Source organism: Benincasa hispida, chromosome 3, assembly GCF_009727055.1.
Source record: "Benincasa hispida cultivar B227 chromosome 3, ASM972705v1, whole genome shotgun sequence".
Taxonomy (NCBI): Eukaryota; Viridiplantae; Streptophyta; class Magnoliopsida; order Cucurbitales; family Cucurbitaceae; genus Benincasa; species Benincasa hispida.
In genome coordinates this window covers 29,633,194-29,654,302 of record NC_052351.1, presented here as the reverse complement: position 1 = coordinate 29,654,302, position 21,109 = coordinate 29,633,194, and the positions used below count along the sequence as shown (strand labels likewise).

The 21,109-nt window shown below is 36.7% G+C and overlaps 1 protein-coding gene across 2 annotated transcripts; it reads left to right on the top strand.

Moving 5' to 3' along the window:
- Positions 1 to 5,035: 5,035 nt before the first annotated feature.
- On the top strand, positions 5,036 to 21,024 carry LOC120073355 (bifunctional 3-dehydroquinate dehydratase/shikimate dehydrogenase, chloroplastic-like). Of its 2 annotated transcripts, XM_039026150.1 has the most exons (12): positions 5,036 to 5,250; positions 5,362 to 5,550; positions 5,909 to 6,144; positions 7,081 to 7,186; positions 7,586 to 7,804; positions 8,131 to 8,477; positions 8,717 to 8,780; positions 8,930 to 9,035; positions 9,130 to 9,273; positions 19,868 to 20,016; positions 20,311 to 20,473; positions 20,594 to 21,024. In XM_039026150.1, exons 2-12 carry the CDS (start codon positions 5,539 to 5,541, stop codon positions 20,632 to 20,634), a joined length of 1,587 nt encoding a protein of 528 aa, XP_038882078.1. In that variant the 5' UTR covers positions 5,036 to 5,250; positions 5,362 to 5,538; the 3' UTR covers positions 20,635 to 21,024. The 2 variants fall into 2 exon arrangements, with proteins under 2 accessions (XP_038882078.1, XP_038882079.1); XM_039026151.1 differs by lacking the exons at positions 5,036 to 5,250; positions 5,362 to 5,550 and adding an exon at positions 6,499 to 6,559 and having other exon boundaries at positions 6,017 to 6,144.
- The last annotated feature ends 85 nt before the right edge of the window (positions 21,025 to 21,109 follow it).

Sequence of the window (21,109 nt, the reverse complement as noted above, 5' to 3'; positions counted from 1 at the left end):
TATTTAATAGAATTTGTTTAAAATGTTTCGACAATGTCGAACTCGATTATAAAACTACTTACTTCTGACAAATTTAATGGAGAGGGTTACTCGAATTGGAAATCAAATATCAATACAATATTAGTAGTAGATGACTTGAGGATTGTGTTAACGGAGAAGCGTCCTCCAGTTCCCAGTTCAACGACGACCCGAAATGTTCGGGATGTTTATGATAGGTGGATAAGGGCAAATGAAAAGGTCTGTGCCTATATCTTAGCAAGTATATCTGATGTACTCAACAAGAAACATGAGGTCATGCCCACAACTCGTGAGATCATGGCATCATTACAGGAGATATTCGGGCAACCGTCATCGTCTGTTAGACATGAAGCTATTAAATATGTGTATGTGACATGTAAGAAGGATGGGACCAACATAAGAGAACACGTTCTCGATATGATGGTCCATTTTAACATCGCAGAGGCTCACGGGGCTATAATAGACGAAACAAATCAAGTGAGCATGATATTGGAATCTCTTCCTAAGAGCTATCTGCCATTCAAGACAAATGTTGTCATGAATAAAATCACTTATAACTTAACGACATTGTTGAATGAATTGCAAACTTATCAATCGATGATGAAACTCAAGGAAAAAGAAATAAATGTTATTTCTAAACCGAAAAAGTTTTACAAAGGGTCTACGTCTGGTACAAAACCCATTGATGATAAGAAAGCTGGTCATTCTTCTTCTTCTAAAGATAAAACCATATAGATGAAAAAGAAAGGAAAAGGAAAAAAGAAAATCGATGCGAAGAAAAACTTACAAAACTCCCAAAGGAAAATGTTTCCATTGTGGAGAGGTTGGCATTGGAAGCGTAATTGCCCAAAATATCTGGCTGAAAAGAAAGCAGAAAAGAATAAACAAGGTAAATCATATTTATTAGTTGTTGAAACATTTATAGTGGAAAATTCTCACCTTACTTGGATATTAGATTCAGGCGCCGTTAATCATGTTTGTACTTTTCTACAAGAAATTAGTTCTTGGAGAAGACTTTCTAAATATGAGATGACTTTCAAGTTGGGCACAGATGAAGTCATTTCAGCTAAAGCAATGGGAGATGTGAAATTGTTTTTTGGAGATTTTTTTATCTTACTCAAGAATGTGTTCTTTGTACCTAAGATGAAAAGAAATCTGATCTCAATTTCTTATCTTTTAAAGAATATGTATAGTGTATCTTTTGAATGTAATGAAATGTTTGTTTATTCAAGAGGTGTTCATTTGTTCTGCTAGACTTGCAAATAACTTATACATATTATATCCAATGAAATCAAAAGCTATTTTAAATATAGAGATGTTTAAAACAGTTGAAACTCATAATAAAAAGCGAAAAATTTCTCCTAACGTCTATCTCTGGCACCTCAGGCTTGGTCACATTAATCTCAACAGGATTGAGAGATTGGTAAAAAAACGGTCATCTAAATCAGTTAGAAGACAGTTCCATACCTCCATGTAAATCATGTCTTAAGGGAAAAATGACGAAAAGATCTTTTTTTGACAAAGGTCTTCATGCCAAAGAACCTCTTGAACTCATCCATTCAGACCTTTGTGGTCTGATGAATGTTAAAACTTGAGGAGGATATCAGTACTTTGTCAGTTTTATTGACGATTACTTTCGATATGGCTATATTTACTTAATCAGTCACAAGTCTGGAACTCTTGAAAAGTTCAAAGAATTTAAGGTTGAGACTAAAAATCAGTTAAGTAAAAGAATTAAAACACTTCAATCTGATCAAGGTGGTGAGTATATGGATTTGCAATTCCAGAACTATCTAGTAGATCATGGAATTTAATCCCAACTCACAGTAAAAGAATTAAAACACTTCAATCTGATCAAGGTGGTGCGTATATGGATTTGCAATTCCAGAACTATCTAGTAGTTATGCTCAATTACATCAATCCTTTTGAGGATATGCAGTAAAGACTATAGTTTATATTCTGAACGTTGTTCCATCCAAAAGTGTTTCAGAAACACCATATCAATTGTGGAAAGGACGCAAAGCAAGTTTACGTCATTTCCGCATCTGAGGTTGTCCAACACACGTGTTGGTACAAAATCCTAAAAAAATAGAAATACGTTCAAAATTATGCCTATTTATAGGATATCCCATGGAAACAAAAGGAGGATACTTTTATGATCCCCAAGAAGATAAAGTGTTTGTATCGACAAATGCAACTTTCTTGGAAGAGGATCATATTAAAAATCATCTACCTCGCAGTAAACTAATATTGCAAGAACTGTCTAAAGATACTACAGAAAAAACAACAAGAGTTATTGATCAAGCTGGTTCATCAACAACGGTTGTTGTCCCATCACGTCCATCCCAAGAGTTGGAAATGCCTCGTCGTAGTGGGAGGGTTATTCAACAACCTGAACACTACATGGGTTTAACAGAAACTAAAAACATCATACAAGATGATGGTTTAGAGGATCCATTAACCTTTAAAAAGGCAATGAAAGATGTTGATAGGGAATAATGGATAAAAGCCATGGACGATGAAATGGAGTCTATGTAGTTCAGCTCAGTCTGGGAACTTGTAGATCAACCACGAGGTGTTATACCTAGGTTGTAAGTAGATCTACAAGAGAAAACGAGACCAAACTGGCAAGGTATAGACCTATAAAACCAGGCTCGTGGCAAAGGGTTTTACCCAAAGAAAAGAAGTTGATTATGAAGAAACTTTTTCTCCTGTTGCCATGATTAAATCAATAAGAATACTTCTTGCCATTTCCACATATTATGACTATGAAATATGGAAAATGGATGTCAAGACAACTTTTCTGAATGGCTATCTTGAAGAAAGTATTTTTATGTCTAAACCAGAGGGGTTTGTTGAAAGAGGACAGGAATAGAAAGTTTGTAAGCTTAATCGATCCATTTATGGATTGAAATAAGCGTCTAGATCCTGGAATATAAGATTTAACACTGCGATCAAATCTTATGACTTTGAACAAAATATTGACGAACCTTGTGTATACAAGAAGATAGTCAACAAAACTATAGCATTCTTAGTTTTGTACGTTGATGATATCTTGTTCATTGGGAATGAGACAAGCTTTTTTGCTGATGTAAAGAGATGGTTAGCATCACCGTTTTAAATGAAATATTTGGGTGATGCTTAGTATGTTCTAGGAATACAGATCTTTTGAGACCAAAAAAATAGAACATTAGCATTGTCTCAGGCATCTTATATTGACAAGATGTTGTCAAGGTATAATATGCAAAATTCCATGAAAGGTTTATTACCTTTCAGACATGGAATTCATTTGTCGAAGGAACAATGTCCTAAGACACCTCAAGAGGTTGAGAAGATGAACAGAATTCCATATGCTTATGCAGTTGGGAGTTTGATGTATGCTATGTTGTGTACATGTCCCGACATATGTTTTGCAGTTGGAATCATCAGCAGGTTCCAATCTAATCCTAGACACGGTCATTGGAGATTGCATGGTTGCACAAAATGGATATTCAATTTTCTCCATTACCTTCATTTTCATGGGTGCATACATATTTATTATGATTTTTTCAACTGTTATAGTTAATAAAAAAAAAAATGTTAATATGTCAACCCAACAAACTCCAATTTCTAAGTTTAACATATAAAATCTAAATATTATACATTCAAATCAGACCAAATCTAAGATTTATAAATTATATATTTAAACCAGCCAAAACAAATAAAAAAAAAAACCATAAGATTTGAGATTTAACATCTACAAACATATACCTATAAGATCAGCCCAACAAATATATATAAGATTTCTAAGTTTAACATACATATATTTCTAAGTTTAAATCAACCCAAAAACATACAAATAAAAAAATATAAAAATTTTATTGATCAGTCCAAAAACATACAGATAAAAAACATACATAAACTAGATCAGCTAAAAAACATACATATACACCAAAAAACATACATAAACTAGAGAAAGAATTCCAAGATTTACCACATAAATATAATATCAGCCCAAACATACATATATTTCTAACTTTAAAATATATTGAAAAACATACATATACATACAGATCAGCCCAAAAACATACATAAACTAGAGAAAAAATTCCAAGATTTACCACGTAAATATAAGATCAGCCCAAACATACATATATTTCTAAGTTTAAAATATATTGAAAAACAACTAGAGAAAGGAATATACCACAAAAGCGAGAAAAAATCGACAGCCAAAGAGGTAGATTTCAGTGAGGAACAAATGGAGGACTTGGTGAGGAAAATCAAGCAAAATCGGAATTTTGGTAGATTTCGGTGAGGAAAATTAAGGATTCGGTGAGGAAAATTAAGGATTCGGTGAAATAGAGGCCACGGTGAGGAAAATCAACAAGATTTTGGAAATTAGAAAGCAAAATAGAGGAAAACGATTGAAGGTATGGTGAAATCGGCAGAAATCGATGAAGAACCCAAACGTTTTGGTGAGAAAGAAGAAGGGGCGGACGGAGATTTTAATGCAAGGAAGTCGGGTACACGACTTAGGGTAATCGTGTATCGATATACGATTTCCTCAGTCAAACCTATACGACTGCCATGCCAGACTGTGCGTGCCAGGTGGCCAGGTACTCGTGTACCCAGTACACGATTTAAGGCTTATCGTTTACCCGGTACACGATTAAGGTGTAATCGTGTACGCGATACACGATTTAAAAACTTATTTTTGGGAATACTTTCCCTCCAACCCTATTTTTGTCATTATTTATTAAAAAAACATCATTTAAAAAAAAATCAATTTTACCTAAAAAGTTCTCAAATACACATTTTACTTGCAATTTTTTTTTCCCGAAAGTCAAATTTCAATTTATATCAACTTCGAGAATGACATGAATTTAAATTTAAACTAATACAAATTTTTTTTAAAGAACTAATACAATTTAAAATCTAAACTTTGATACGTAAAATTTGGAAAATTCGAATATTTTGACTTCTAGATGAATTATATGCGTAAATCAATTCAATACTATTAGATTGAGTTAGAAACAAGAACAACAACAGCAACAACATACCGAACAAGAATTAAAGGCTCCAAATCACCTCTGTTATAGAGGCCACCGGAACCTGAACCTTAATTTTCATTTTTCGTCGGTTTGTTTTTTTGAAAATGGCGAATCTAGGGTTTACAAGACCCATCATGTGGCTGCCAGTACCACCTTTTTCGGGGCAAAGATGTGGATGCCAACCTAGGATCGACAAAATTCAGTTTCGTCTCTTACTACACTCATCGTTCGATTCATCATCTTTGGGCTTTTATTCCAATGTTCGTGTTCAATTATTCAATTAAACTATCCCCCATTTGCTTTTCAAGGACAGTCAATGATGGCAGGCCCTCCAATTTTTTTTTGTACCAATTCGTTTGCTGCCCCTACCAACCCCCCCTGACGGCTTACCTACCTCCTCATCCCTTTCTTCTAAGTTCTATCTGTCGGGCTCTCAATCACATTCTCAACGTCGCCCAATTGCCAAATTTCTGAAGCACGCCGAAGAAAAATGGAGTTTGGGGTAAATTCTGAATTGAATCTACCACACCCATGTTCTATTTCCTGTTTGATGAGTTTTAGTGTCCTTCTTTGGCTTGTATGCTGAGAAATGGGATTGTAATGAAATGAAACTTTAGGCCTTGGATCTTTGGGATTGGGCTTGGCTGCCTACTGAATATGGATGATCCTAAAATGCAAGCTGCTTGAAATTTACTTGATTCGCTGTCTTGGTTCTTGATTAACTATGGGATTGCCAGCTTGATTGGAGTTGATTTAAGCTTTTCTGTGAATTGTGTGGCATTGATGTTTAAATGCATGCAATCTTACTCTTACAACTTCGACTTCGTTTTTTTTCTTTTTTTCTCTGGTTTGCTTTTCAGCCGGCATTTTCTGGCTTAGGCATCAGAACTGAAGGGACTACGAAGACGTCAACACTTATTTGTGTGCCAATAGTGTCAGAATCAATTGATAAGATGATTGTTGATGTTAAGAGAGCAGGGGAGAATGGTGCTGACATTGTGGAGATAAGATTGGATGCATTGAAGATTTTCAATCCCCATGAAGATCTTAAAATTCTCATTAAGGAGTCCCCTCTGCCCACCTTATTCACTTACAGGTATCTTGCTGGTATTCCCCCCCACAACATATGTGCCCTTGTCCAATGAAGTTATCGTATTACATTGTTATTCATTGCTAGATTGGGCCATGTGGGGTGTACTAGGTCAATTTTGCATTCTGATTTCATGTTAGTCATGGTCAATACTCATTTTCCTTCCTTTTCTTTCAAATCTTGGCAGTAGATGCATGTGGCACGTTAATTGGCATTTGCCTTTATGCCCCCATATTCCAATCTAATTAATGGTTCATGGATATGTATTTGATTGATAAACTTCAAATCTTCCTTGTATGTTGGTTGTTCAAAATCTCTCCTCTTCTGAAACATGGCACTGAAATGCATCCTCTATGTTAGATGACATTTGCCTTTACTCCCGTATTCTAATGAAGGACATTGAATACATTTGTTAATCAAGGTAAAACTACCCTTATGGTCTATGTACTCCGTGATTTATTCCAATTTAGTTCATGTACATTCAAATGTCCAACTTTAGTTCCTGTATTTTCAATTAAGCACAAAAGCAGTCCCTATTATAAGTTTATGGTTCACTTTTTTTTTTTTTTTTTTTTTTTTTTTTTTTAAAAAAAAAAAAAAAAAAAAATAGTTTCTATAAATCTCTCCTCTATAAATTTTGGAAGGATATTCACATTGTGTTTTTTCTTGATTTTTTTTCCCTAAAAAATTTATTTATTTTACCAAGTTCGATAAAAATTAACTTCAAACTAACAATAAGGATCGATTTTAAGATCTACTGAAAGTACAAGGGCAAAATTTGAATATTTGGAAGTAGGGAATATAATGATATATTAACCTTGATTAATTATCACAATGCAAATAATTTCAACAAGCTAGCTTTTGCATAAATTTCATTTTGAACTATGTTGTTGTGTGATTTTGTATAAGATGACCTTACTACATATTCTATTGATCTCCCAGACCTAAATGGGAGGGTGGTCAGTATGATGGTGACGAAAATCAACGGCGGGATGTTCTTCGATTAGCCATGAAATTGGGAGCAGACTATATTGATGTTGAGCTTCAGGTAGTTCATTATGTATACATCAGAGAAAAACAGTTGCAAATTGCAATATTAACATCGTGATGATATGTGAAGTTCATAAGTTCTATTTATTTAGAGAAACCGACCATGTCTAAAATTCTTAGAGAGAGATAGAGATTACATTCAGTCATCAATCAAATGGTACAGTTCACACCATAGAATACATTTAGCTATTAATATAATTTTTCATCATGTTTCAACAAAATTGTAAGGCTCTAGATGCTTTATCCACACATCTTGAATCTTAACAGACAAGGCCCCCAAGATATGGACCTAGTTTCCACGATAGTTGGATGATAATCCAAAATAATTACAGCAACTTTGAGCAGGATTTGATTCACCAAATTTTGATTATTATTATTCCACTATCTCTTTCTGAAGGTGGCTCGGGAGTTCATTGACTCTATACAGCAAGAGAAGCCAAACAATTTTAAAGTCATCGTTTCCTCCCACAATTATAAGAAGACCCCATCTTTAGAGGATTTAGGGAGTCTTGTAGCAAAAATCCAAGCAACTGGAGCTGACATTGTGAAGATTGCAACGGCTGCACTGGATATCACTGATGTTGCTCGCGTGTTTCAAGTACTTGTCTATTCACAAGTAAGTAGTACAATTGAATTGTACACTATGCATGGATGCCAGACCTTTCTTGGTAAAATCCCTTGCCTGATTCTGGGCAAAAAATATGCTGAATCATATTGCATATAGAGGAAGTCAACTACATTAAACATGATTATAACCAGTTTCAAGTTATATTTCAGTTCTTGAAGATTAAATTTGTCATTTTGCAATTCTTCTGATTTGGTATCATTAACTTTGGTGTGATTGGTGGGATTCATAAAAAAAGTAACATTCAGTGAATTTTGAGTTTTAAAGTTCTTTCATTTCTTCAATTTAGTTTTAATTTCTCTCAGTAAATTCTTCAGGTTCCAATAATTGGACTGGTGATGAATGATAGGGGATTCATTTGTCGGCTACTTTGTCCAAAATATGGTGGTTATCTTACTTTTGGTACCCTTGAGGAGGGAATAGTTTCGGCTCCTGGTCAACCGACTATCAAAGATCTATTAAATCTATACAACTTCAGACAAATAGGGCCTGATACTAAGGTATTTGGCATTATTGGAAACCCAGTAGGCAACAGCAAATTACCTGCATTGTACAATGAACTTTTCAAGGCAGTTGGTTTCGACGCCATTTATGTTCCCTTATTGGTGGATGATCCTACAAAGTTTCTAGATACTTATTCATCTAGTGATATTGGTGGATTCAGGTTTCAACTTCAACTAACTTTTGAATACTTGCGTATTTACAACATACAAATATCACTTATTGAATGTTTCTTCACAATTTCTTGTTTTCAATCGGTTGAAATAATGGACATTTTTTCTTGACATCTCATTTCTCAAATTCTGCAAGTGTATATGATGTTGAATAAGTGATCTTGCATAGTCTATGAAATGGCTTGAACATATATATTGCTGACATTCTCTTTTTCCTTCTAAATCTCAGCGTTACAATACCACACAAGGAAGCAGTATTCAAATATTGCGATGAGGTCGATCCAGTTGCAAGGGTAAATTATTGACTATTGTTTTTTATGGTTCTCCACCAGTTTGACCGTCTACAGTTAGGTGGTTGATATACTGTCTCCCTCCCCCTCCCTTTTGGGTTAAACTTCAAAGTAACATGCATGACTGGGGAAAGAGTTTTAAACTTTTGCAGGCAACTGGAGCTGTTAATTTTGTTGTTAGAAGAAGTGATGGAAAATTATGTGGCTATAACACAGATTGTTATGCTGCTATTTCAGCCATTGAAGATGGATTACTCAGTTTGTGTGACTTCTCTAGATGCACATTTTTCTTTTGCTTTTTCATAAATACAATTGTCAACCAAGATGCTTGGTACCAACTCTTATGTCGCAGGCTTGCATAATGATAGCTCCACAGTTGGTTCACGCTTAGCCGGTAAGCTCTTTGTTGTCATTGGTGCTGGTGGAGTTGGCAAAGCTCTTGCTTATGGTGCAAAACAGAAGGGAGCCAGGATTGTAATTGCTAACCGCTCATATGGTAACAATTTGATGTTTTTTCTTTATATTAAAAAGCATCTCTATCTTGTGAACCTAGATCGTGAATAAAGAAAGAAGTTACAATAAGGATAACTGTAGGCCTATTAGAGGCAAATTTATGTCAGCCCTTACTAAGGGCCTGTTTGGATTGGTTAGAGAAAAAAAAGTTTTAAGAAAAAATTTATTTTTATTTTAACTCTTTTGATAAAATCTAGTTAAAATACAATTCAAAAGTTATTTTGAGTGGTTGCCAAAACACTTCAATTCTTCAAAATGACTTATTTTCAAAATTAAATCCTTGAAAAGTTAATTCAAATTAGGGGTGGAATCAGTTCGGTTTGGTTTGGAGGCCAAACCGAACCGAACTGTTTTTATTTATACATGAAACTGAATTGCACCGTTTGTGCTGTTCGAACCGAACCGAACCGAACCGGTTCTATTCGGTTTGGTTTGGTTTCATGAATCGGTTTCTTTTTTTTTTTTTGCCTTTTTTTTTTGTTTCTTCTTTCTTTTATTTTCCTTCTTCCTTCCAAGTTCCACTCTCTTTTATTTTCCTTCTTCCTTTTTTTGAAATGTGTATATTCTCTTTTTTTATTTTACCAATTTTTCACATAATTTAAATTACTTTTTATTTTCCTTGTTCTTTTTTTGAAATTTGTATATTCTCTTTTTTTATACTCTAAACATAATTTAAATATCAATCCAGTAATCCACAATAAGAACATGTCCAAAGTACACAATACACAAATTTCTTAAATATCAATCCACAATAACTCATAAAAACATATCAATCCAAATGACTACAATAAAAAGTTAAAAACTAAAAAGTTCTCCAAAGTAGAAGTACACAATACACGTCACATAAAAGCAAATAACAAGCTAAAACACTAGTGCTGAATTCCAAAAGTCCAATCAATACAAACAAATTTGTTCGCTTGTCAATTATGATTCTCCTTCTCCTTGTTTTTTGCATTTTCTGCTTCGTTCAATCCCGTTATAAAAACTAAGAAACAAATCATAAACTTGTTAGTAGTTACTATAATAAATATATGAATGAATATGTTAAAATATATATATATAAATATGTTTAGAATATACGAACCTTCCTCTTCATCTTTAATTTTCTCCAAGTATTGTCGTAAACCAGTGCTAATTTGTTCAGAACGTAACCAATTTTGTGCACATACAAGTGCCTCAACAGTGGTTGAAGATAATGAGGTACGAAAAGGATCAATTACTTTCCCACTAGTGCTGAATGCGGACTCAAAAGCAACTGTGGATACTGGAACTGCTAAAAGATCTCGTGCAATTTTGCTAAGAATCTTATATCTAGAAAAATTCCCCTTCCACCAATCTAAGATATCAAAGTTATCTTCACGTTTAACACGAGGCTCCAGAAAGTAAATATCAACTTCTGAATCCACACTTTGCGAATCATCTTCATCCAAATCTTCAAAATCAAAACAGAAAATCTCTGAAGCACTTGCACTTGAAGTTCTAAATGGAGAACTTTTAATGGTACATGAAGATTGACCCTTCTTAGCAACTGATAATTATTGAAATAGAAGAAAAGAAGAGACACAAGGAGTTTACGTGGAAAACCCTAATTCAGAGAAGAAAAACCACGATAGAAAAGGGCTTATTATTTTAATGTCATACCTACAATAGACCCGATCTCAGATATAAATAGAATGAGGTGAAACCCTAATTTAGCAAATATAGCATAAATTACAAAAATGCCCTTAGGGCTAATTCAACGTATTTCAACACTCCCCCTCAAGTTGGGTCATAGATATCGGCAAGACCCAACTTGCTAATACAAGCTTCAAACGTCTGTCTCGATAACCCTTTCATAAAAACATCTGCAATCTGTTGGACGGAAGGTATATAGGGAATACAAATAGCTCTGCGGTCTAACTTTTCTTTAATAAAGTGCCTGTCAATTTCCACATGTTTGGTTCTATCATGTTGCACAGGATTATTCGCAATACTGATGGCAACCTTATTATCACAATACAGCTTCATGAGCCCCGGACTACTCTCGTGAAGATTAAATAAAACTTTCTGCAACCAGATTTCTTCACACACTCTCAGATTCATAGCTACTTCTGGCCACTACACCCTGTTTTTTACTTCGCCAAGTTACCAAATTTCCCCATACAAAGGTACAGTACCCTGAAGTTGACCTTCTATCAGTCACAGATCCGGCCCAATCTGAGTCAGTATATGCCTCGATGCTCCGTGTGTCATGTTTCCTAAACACCAAGCCCTTCCTAGGGGGTGGACTTTAGGTATCTCAAAATTCGAGTCATAGCTTCCATGTGCTCCTCATATGGACTCTGCATAAACTGACTTACTACACTCACAGCATAGGATATGTCGGGCCTAGTACGAGACAAGTAAATCAATTTTCCTACTAATTATTGATACCTCTCCTTATTCATAGGAACTCCTTTCGAAATACTTTTCAGTTTGCTATTGACCTCAATAGGAGTGTCAGTAGGTTTGCATACAATCATTCCTGTTTCCTCTAACAAGTCCAGAGTGTACTTCCGCTGAGATACAGATATTCCTGCTTTTGATCTTGCCACTTCCATCCCTAGAAAATACCTTAAACTACCAAGATCCTTGATTTCAAACTCACCTGCCATCCTTTGTTTTAGCTTAGCAATTTCTGTCGTGTCATCCCCTGATAGGATGATGTCATCAACATACACTACCAACACAGCAATCTTTCCTAAGGGTGATTTTTTGTAAACAAGGTATGATCAGAATGCCCCTGAACAAACCCTTGGGACTTAACAAACACGGTGAACTTGTCAAACCATGCCCTAGGGGACTGCTTCAACCCATATAAAGACTTCCTGAGTTTGCAAACATGATTCCCAAACTTAGCTTTGAAACCTGGAGGTGGACTCATATAAACTTCCTCTTCCAACTCACCATTTAGGAATGCGTTCTTTACATCTAGTTGATGTAGGGCCAATCTTTATTTACGGCGACAGACAGAAGAACACGAATCGTGTTTAACTTAGCCACTGAGGAAAAAGTTTCTGAATAATCAATCCCATACGTCTGAGTGAACCCTTTAGCAACTAACCTAGCTTTATACTCTCGAGTGTCCGTCAGACTTATACTTCACTGTGAAACACCCATTTGCAACTAGCTGTTTTGTGACCTCTAGGAGAGCTACTAACTCCCAAGTCTTATTTGCCTCAAGAGCTCTCATTTCCTCCATTACTGCTGCTTTCCACTCGGGAACTTCCATGGCCGCATGTACACTAGTAGGTATTGCTAGAGCATTCAGCTGAGTAGTAAAAGCCTTAAAACCAGGAGATAAGTTACTATAGATCAGAAAACTATGCAAAGGGTATTTTGCACATGACCTGGTTCCCTTTCTCAGAGCAATTGGCATATCCAGAGTGGTATCATAGTTGTCAGTTTTCGTTTGTCCCTCTTCAGTGTCAGACTTTTGAGACAATTTTGCATCTTCTTGAGGATCTTTCAGCACCTCATTACCTCCTGAAGTTTCAACCTTCTCTGAGCTCATTTCATCATTTTCTATGTTCCCATACTTTCTTCAAGACTCTCCTCTGAAACAACGGGATCTTGAACCTGAGCTGGTTCCGACGCTTGACACTTTCCGATGGGAACACCAAAGGTTTCCTGAATTTTCTTTCTGAGATTCTTCCTATAGTATGTTATCCAGGGCCACTTGTCTAGTAGGAAGAATCGACACGGGAACAACAGGAGCAGAGTTAGGTTCAAGACTAAGTAGACTAAGTCAGGAACATTAAGATTGAAGCTAATGGGTACGGAGTACGTGAAACAGTTAGTCTCTTCATTCGTGGTCTCCTCCTGAAGATGACAACGGGAAAGAACGGTTTATCTTCAAGGAACGTGACATCCATAGTGACAAAATATTTTCGGAAGATGGATGAAAGCATTTATAGCCTTGCTGATGAAGGGATACCCGACAAACACACATTTTTTAGCTCGTGGAGCAAACTTAGTCCGGTGTGGACCATGAGTACGAATAAAGGCTGTACACCCAAACACACGAAGAGGAACCTCAGAAATAAGAACGGGTAGACTGATAGGACTTTTTGAAGCACTCAAGAGGGGTTTGAAACTTTAGAACTCGTGAAGGCATTCTATTAATTAGATGAGCTGCGGTAAGAACTGCATCTCCCCACAGGTACAAAGGGAGAGACGCTGGACTTATCAAGGAATGAGCAACTCAATGAGATGACGATTTTTCCGTTCAGCCACCCCATTTTGTTGTGGAGTATATACACACAAGTTTTGATGGATGATCCCTTTTGACACTAGGAATTCCTGGAAGGTGTGGTTGAACAAACTCACGACCATTGTCACTCCGAAGAAAGGCAATCTTTGTGTTGAACTGTGTTAATATAGTGACATAGAACTGTTTGAAGGTAGATAAAACCTCAGACTTATCAGCAAGGGAGATATACCCATATAAGTCGGTTATGGTCATCGATGGAAGTTACAAACCATCGTTTACCATATAGAGTAGAATGCTTGAGGGTCCCCAAACATCACTGTGAACCAGGTGAAAAGGCTGGGTAGTGTTATAGGGCTGAGAAACAAACGACACGCGAGGTTGTTTAGCACGTATACAGACATCACAAGATAATGAAGAAACGTTCACATTATGGAATAAATGAGGAAATAAATATCGCATATATTGAAAACTAGGATGTCCAAGACGAAAATGCCACAATAAATAATTTGTTTCAGACATAGTAAAACGAAGATAAAAGACTAGTCCTAAACAAGCTTCTGGAGGAAGCATCTGCAGAAAGGAAATATAAGCCTCTGTCATATTGGGCAGTGCCAATCGTCTCCCCCGAGCTCAAGTCCTGAAACAAAGCAGTATCTGGTGAGAAGACAACTCTACAGTTTAAATCTTTTGTTATTTTGCTTATTGATAATAAGTTGTAAGAAATTTTGGGCACATGTAAGATATTTTGCAGAGTTAATCTCTGAAATGGTGACAGTCGGCCTTTTCCAGCAACAGGAGCGAAGGACTCATCCGTAATTCGAATCCTCTCATTTCCAGCGCTTGATAGTATGAGAGAAACCGGTCGGATGAGCCAGTCAAGTGATCGGTCGCTCCTGAATCTAGAATCCATAACTCATTCCCTTCAACAAGGAAACTAAAAATTGAGGGTTACCTGATTGAGCAACTGTTCCGATCCCTATGGTACCTAAATCACCAGGATTGGTCACTGGAGGTTGTGTCTGAGGTTGTGCAGCCCCTCAACTGATTCACCTACTAGAGCACGCCCAGATTTCGACTTGTCATTCGGAGGGTGACGTTTACCATTTGGAGGGCGACCATGCAATTTCCAGCACTGATCCTTCGTGTGCCATTGTTTTTTGCAATGCTCACATACTGGGGGTGTTTTACTATTCTGCTTGTCACCATCAGCTCCAGCGGACTTTACCCCGAAGGCAGCTGACTCTACAGTAGTAACACTCGGCCCGTTCATTCACCTCGATCTATCTTCTTCCAATTTAACCTCTGAACAGACCTCCATGAGAGACGGAATTGGTTTCTGCCCTAGTATTCGACTACGAACTGTATCAATTTTGGGGTGCAGCCCGGCAAGAAAAATCATACACACTCTCAACCTCTTCTATCTTGGAGTATTGAATTCCATCTTGTGGGCAATTCCAGATGATCTCCTGACATAGATCCATTTCTTGCCATAACAACGACATCTTGCTGAAGTATGAGTTACATCCATGCTCCTTGTTTGCATTTGTGAACCTGTTTACGTAGATATACAGGCGGGATGTGTTTTGACACCTCGAATATAACCGTCGACTGCATCCCAAATATCTCGGGCAGTGGCTGAATAGAGTAAAGGTTTCCCGATTGTGGTTCATGCTACTGATTAACATTGAGCGGAACAAAGAACCTTTGCCTTCCAGACACGCTCTTGAGGATCCCCAGGATTTGGTCGTGGTATCTCTCCAGTCAAATATCCAAACTTATGGCGTCCCTCAAGAACCATTTTAATTGTTTGGGACCAAGAGAAGTAATTTTGCCCATTCAACTTCTCTCCCGTGATTATTCCTGTAAAATTTCCAATAGTTCCAGATAAAAAATTAGAAGTTGGAAGAGTAGGAAACATTGATACCGGATTTTCTGAATACGTCGGGGAAGAATCATGGCCATTCCATCTGGCTCCAAGGGCGGCCATCTGTTGCTGGAGACTAACCAATTATTGTTGGAGTTCCCCATGAGATTCAGATCTGGAATTTTTCTGTTCTAAAAACCATGGGATTTTTCTTCAATGGAATCACCCATTCGAAACTGAGGCCGAACTGGATACACATGAGGAAGAAGCTGTCCACTATGGTACTGTGAAGAAGCTACTGTCGGAAGTCCACTGGCGGCAAAGTTCGGCAACCCGTGACCAGGCTGCTACCAGACGACTACGATGGTGGGTAATGGACAGAAGGCTCGGCGATCGGCTGCGAGGTTGAAGAAATCGCGCCAATCTGACTCGACCTGGCAGCTGGAGCAAACCCACGACCGTTTGGTGCAGATCCGGTTCTGTGCGACGCCGAGGTACCGATCGGCTGTAAATTGATCGCGTGCGCCAGCTGGAGGACGTGTGAAGCTGAGATGGTCGAGGTACTGATTGGCTGTAAATCGATTGCGTGCGCTGGCTGGGGGACCTGCGAAGCTGAGACGGTCACGTGCGAAGTCGAGGGTCCAATCGGTTGTGACCCGTTCGCGTGCGCCGGCTGGAGAGCGTAACCTTCCTCGATGGTGTTCGGCTGGAAACGGCTGAGTCTGGAATCTAATCGGCTCGCCAGCTGGATCTGTTCGGCTGAGCCACCTGGGATGATGGTTTGGAGATAGCGGTCAACTGCTGCTTGAATCACAGCCTCATTAGTCAGCGTACCTTCGCCTATCAAGTTTGATGACTGAGTTTCTTCTATCGAGGCTAGGGTTTCATCACCTTGCTCTGATACCATATTGAAATAGAAGAAAAGAAGACGACACAAGGAGTTTACGTGGAAAACCCTAATTCAGGGAAGAAAAACTACGGTAGAAAAGGACTTATTATTTTAATGTCATACCTATAATAGACCCAACCTCAGATATAAATAGAATGGGGTGAAACCCTAATTTAGCATAAATTACAAAAATGCCCTTAGGACTAATTTAACGTATTTCAACAATAATGACAAATTGTATTCATTGAACAATGCTCTCAAAACACCTCTACCTTACTTCCTATGGCTTTTGCACAATCAACATCAAATAATTGATTTAGGCAATGCAAAAGAAATTTCATCTTATAACGAGGGTCCAAAACGAAGGCAACATACAAGAATAAATTTGTTCTATCTTTTTTTCCCCAATACTTATCAAACTTTTCTTGCAAAAGCACATCATTAGGACCAGTTGCACTTGAATATTTTCTGATGCAATTCTGAACAATACTAATCTCATGGAAGACTGTATTGGAAGTAACATACAAAGACCCTGAAAGCCTAACAGTTACTTCATAGAACACCGACAAGTATTTGGTAAATATTCTCGCAATTTCCCAATCCCTGGTGGTTGGTTTTTCCTCATTCATGTAGACTGTGTCGTAGTCTTCTAACCTCTCAAATGCCTTTTCAAATTTTACAGTGGCCTCAAGCATCAAATAGATAGAATTCCATCTAGTTGGAACATCAAGACACAACATACTTTTACTATCTATGTTCTCCTCTGTGATACACTTCTTAAATGTGACAAGTCTAGCAGGAGAAGATCTAACAAACCTCACAACATCTCGAATTCGAACAAATGAATCATTAATATCTTTTAGGCTATTGCATACAATTAAGTTCAATATATGTGCACAACATCGAACATGCAATAACTCACCATCTAACACCAACCCATGCTTAAAACGCTTCTTCAAATAAGCAATGACAGTATCATTTGACGAAGCATTATCAACTGTCAATGTCATAACCTTTTTAATACCCCACTGTTTTAGACATTTCTCAATCTCTTTTCCTATCGTCTCCCCTATATGATTCTCAATTTGGGTGAAATTAAGAATTCTTTTATGTAATTTCCAATCTTTATCAATAAAGTGTGCAGCCAAAACCAAATAGTTCATATTCTGGATTGATGACCATGTATCGGTTGTAAGTGACACTCTATATCCTTCTTTCACAAAAATGCTCTTCAACATTTCTTTCGCGTTATCATAAATTCCCAAAATATCCTTAGCAATTGTTTTTCGAAAAGGAAGAACAAAATTAGGTTCTACTAACGTCAAAGTCCTATTCACAAACCTCTTAAATCCTTGGTTCTCCACGAATTTAAATGGCAACTCATATAATCATCTCAGCAAGTAGTCTCCGAGCACTCTCAATAGTAAACATCTTGTAATTAAGGATGAATGTGATTGTGAATTATCTCCAATACCCTCATTGTTCTTAAAAACCAACTTAGTTTGTGTTACATCTAACTTAGACTTCTTAATCTGATAAGGATTTTTTTTACAGTAGTGTTCAATATGCATTCTCATAGTTGAATTTCCATTCCTTCTAGGATGACATGCATACACCATACCACAATAGTTACATTTAGCATGCGGATCATCATCACTATATTCAAAACATTTAGTAAAGTGATCCCATACCATAGATGGATTTTTCCTCTTTCGTCCACTTATATGTTTTGAAACTGTCTCCTCACTTTCGTTTTTTCGTGATGGTGGTGGTAGTGATGGCATCACAACAACATCATCATTGGAATCGTTGCTCTTGTTCAAGCTCATTGGGATAGACCGATGGTACCTATAAAGGGGAAAATAGAGAGAACTTATTACCATCAAACAAAATCATTTACTTAAACTAAAAGTTCAAACACAACAAGAACAACCAACAATAACAAGACAACATCAATAGGATTTTATTTGTTCAAACACAACAACCACCACCAACAACAACAAAAGTTGTGCTAAAATAAGATAATGATTACCTAATAATTTCATTAGTTACTTAAAATTTTATTTTATTTACCTAAAATTTCAATAATTCAATCGGATGAGGACTGGCTTGAACGAACTGCGGCCTGCGGGTGGTGATCTGAGCACGAACCAAATTTTATTTACCTAAAATTTTGTTATAAAATCATTAAGACCTGATTTTTACATGTATTTAAGAATTCTTAAATGAAAAATATTAATGTGGTACTAGAGTTAAATGAGGGAGAAAATTTTTACATGTACTAGAGCTGCGGCCTGTAGGGTTATTTTCCTTTCCTGAGCACGACGAACGTTCCTGAGCACGAAGCGAACGGAAGCGGCGGTCTACTGATCTTTCGTGTGTCCTCTGGTTCACGAAAGAAGACCGGCGAAAGTCTTTCCTCTGGTTCACGAAAGAAGAACGGCGAAAATTTCCTTTGGTCGACAAAAGAAGAACTGTGGCGGCGGCAGCAAAAAAAACCCAAGAAATTCTAAAGGAAGAAATCGAAAGCAAACGCCAGATGGAAAGGAAGAATTTGCGTTGCGTGCGTTGTGCATGTAGTCTACTGGTCTTCGCTTTAGTTTTAAATTTAGGTTATTTATTATTAAATAAATATTAATATTTTATATATATTTATATTTAAATGGTTTGGTTCGGTTTAGAAATCGGTTTTCAAGCTTTGAACCGAACCGTTTAAATTCGGTTTCAACAGCCCAACAAATCGCAACGAACCAAAAAATTCGGTTTTGCTTATAAATCAGTTCGATTCGGTTCAGTTTTGCAATTTGGTTCGGTTTGAGCAGTTTTGCTGTCAACACCTAATTCAAATACACTCACTTTTGTTACTGTTCTGTGTCTGTAATCATTATCTACTTGAAAATAATATTGTCAAACCATAAACAACATAAAACTTGGGATGAGAGTACTCCCTTTTAGTTTCGTCAGCATATTTTTTTGAACACTCATTTTTAGTGTATTACTTCCCTTCTATCTTATAATTGTTGCGTTTTCAGCCTATCATCCTCTATTGAGTGGAGTGATTCTTTTCTTAATCATTGGATTTTCTTCGCCTGATTACTTTCTTTGTATATCAGCTTTTTAGCATTTTCCTGTTACCTTCCTTCTCTTATTTAGGTAAATGTAAATCAATAACTCTATTTCAAACGAAGGATTTTTTTTTGTTTTAAAAAAAACCATATCTTTGAAGAAGATGGCCCAGTAATAAGTAAAACTTGTTATAAATACTCAAACGTTAGGCTTTGAATCCAGTCACAATTCAACCTTCCTCAAGACATCCATACCACTCTAATTCTATTCTATTATTGTCGTAAATTCCTCAATTTTTTTTTTCTAATGCAACAACTAATAAGTAATACTTTTCTACAATAACCTTTTCTTTATCCAGACATGATCTCTTTTTGCATGATATGTTATACTCTTGCTTTTTCCTTTTGGTGAACAATAACATATGAACTGGATGCTCCTTTTTCTTTCTCCCCCACCCCTGACTTTTGGTTATTAACTTTATCTATAGATTGAGTAGGATATGACACTTTTCTTTCATATGCATGAAGATCGGGCTAGAGAACTTGCAGACTGTGTTGGGGGACAGGCTGTGTCTCTTGCTGCCTTAGAAAATTTTCACCCAGAGGATGGCATGATTCTTGCCAACGCAACACCAATTGGAATGCAGCCAAAAGTTGATGAAACTCCCATTCCAAAGGTTTTTCATTCTAGTCATTGTTGTATTGAATGAAACTTGCCATTCAAAATCTAATGTTCACCCAGTGCCAAGCATTTGGGTGTGTATGTGAAATAGTAGTTAACCAATGTGACGAAATCATAAAAATGGATCTGGTTGGAAAAAATTAAATATAACAGAGCGGCCTAATTTGATCAGGCGAATTGAACTAAATTCCATAAAAACCATTACATACTCTTAACAATTTACACATTCTCATACTTCAATAGCAGTCGCGAAATGAAGGGAAAAGAACTAAGTGACTCTGTTTTGCAGCATGCTCTAAGATACTACTCCCTGGTTTTCGACGCTGTTTACAAACCAAGGATGACTAGACTCTTGCGGGAAGCTGAGGAGTCTGGAGCAGCTATTGTTCCTGGATTGGAGATGTTCATCAGGCAAGCATATGAACAATATGAAGGGTTCACTGGCCTGCCTGGTAAGAAAGTCAAAATAACCTTTTAGTTTGAATATATCTAAATCAAGTTAGCATCTTCCTTTCAAGTATTTTGCTCCTTTGATACTTCATCTGAACCTTTTGTTCTCTTGTTGATCACAGCACCCAAGGAACGTATTAGGAAAATTTTGGCAGCTAATTAATGATGTGATGCCTGTCCTAATTATTCTCAATTGGCAGTTTTCCTCTAATTCTCTGCATTCGGTAAGTTTTTTTGATCTTTGTATTGTAGAGGTCAAAAACTAGATTTGAGAAAACAAGAGTCTGTTTATAATGACTTTCCAAGTGCTTAAAAAAGATGATGAGAGGAAGATTATAGTGCAGTTGCTCATTTCCATAGAACTATTTCGGGTAAAATAAGGTGGAATAATACTGATTCTCTGTTGTATCACTAGTATTTATATCACCTTCACTTCCAACTCTGCCATTTTGAATCCTTGAAACAAGTGAGTTGAATCTGTTGGGAACTTCCCTTTAGAATCTTAGATTAACTGTTGCAGTTATATTGAATTGCCTCTCTGCCCATTGGACTATCTACTTGTCCTGAGAACTACTGATACGTTCATACGTTCAAATGCGCTATTTAGTTTTCTGTATACACTCAATTATCTTCTTTAA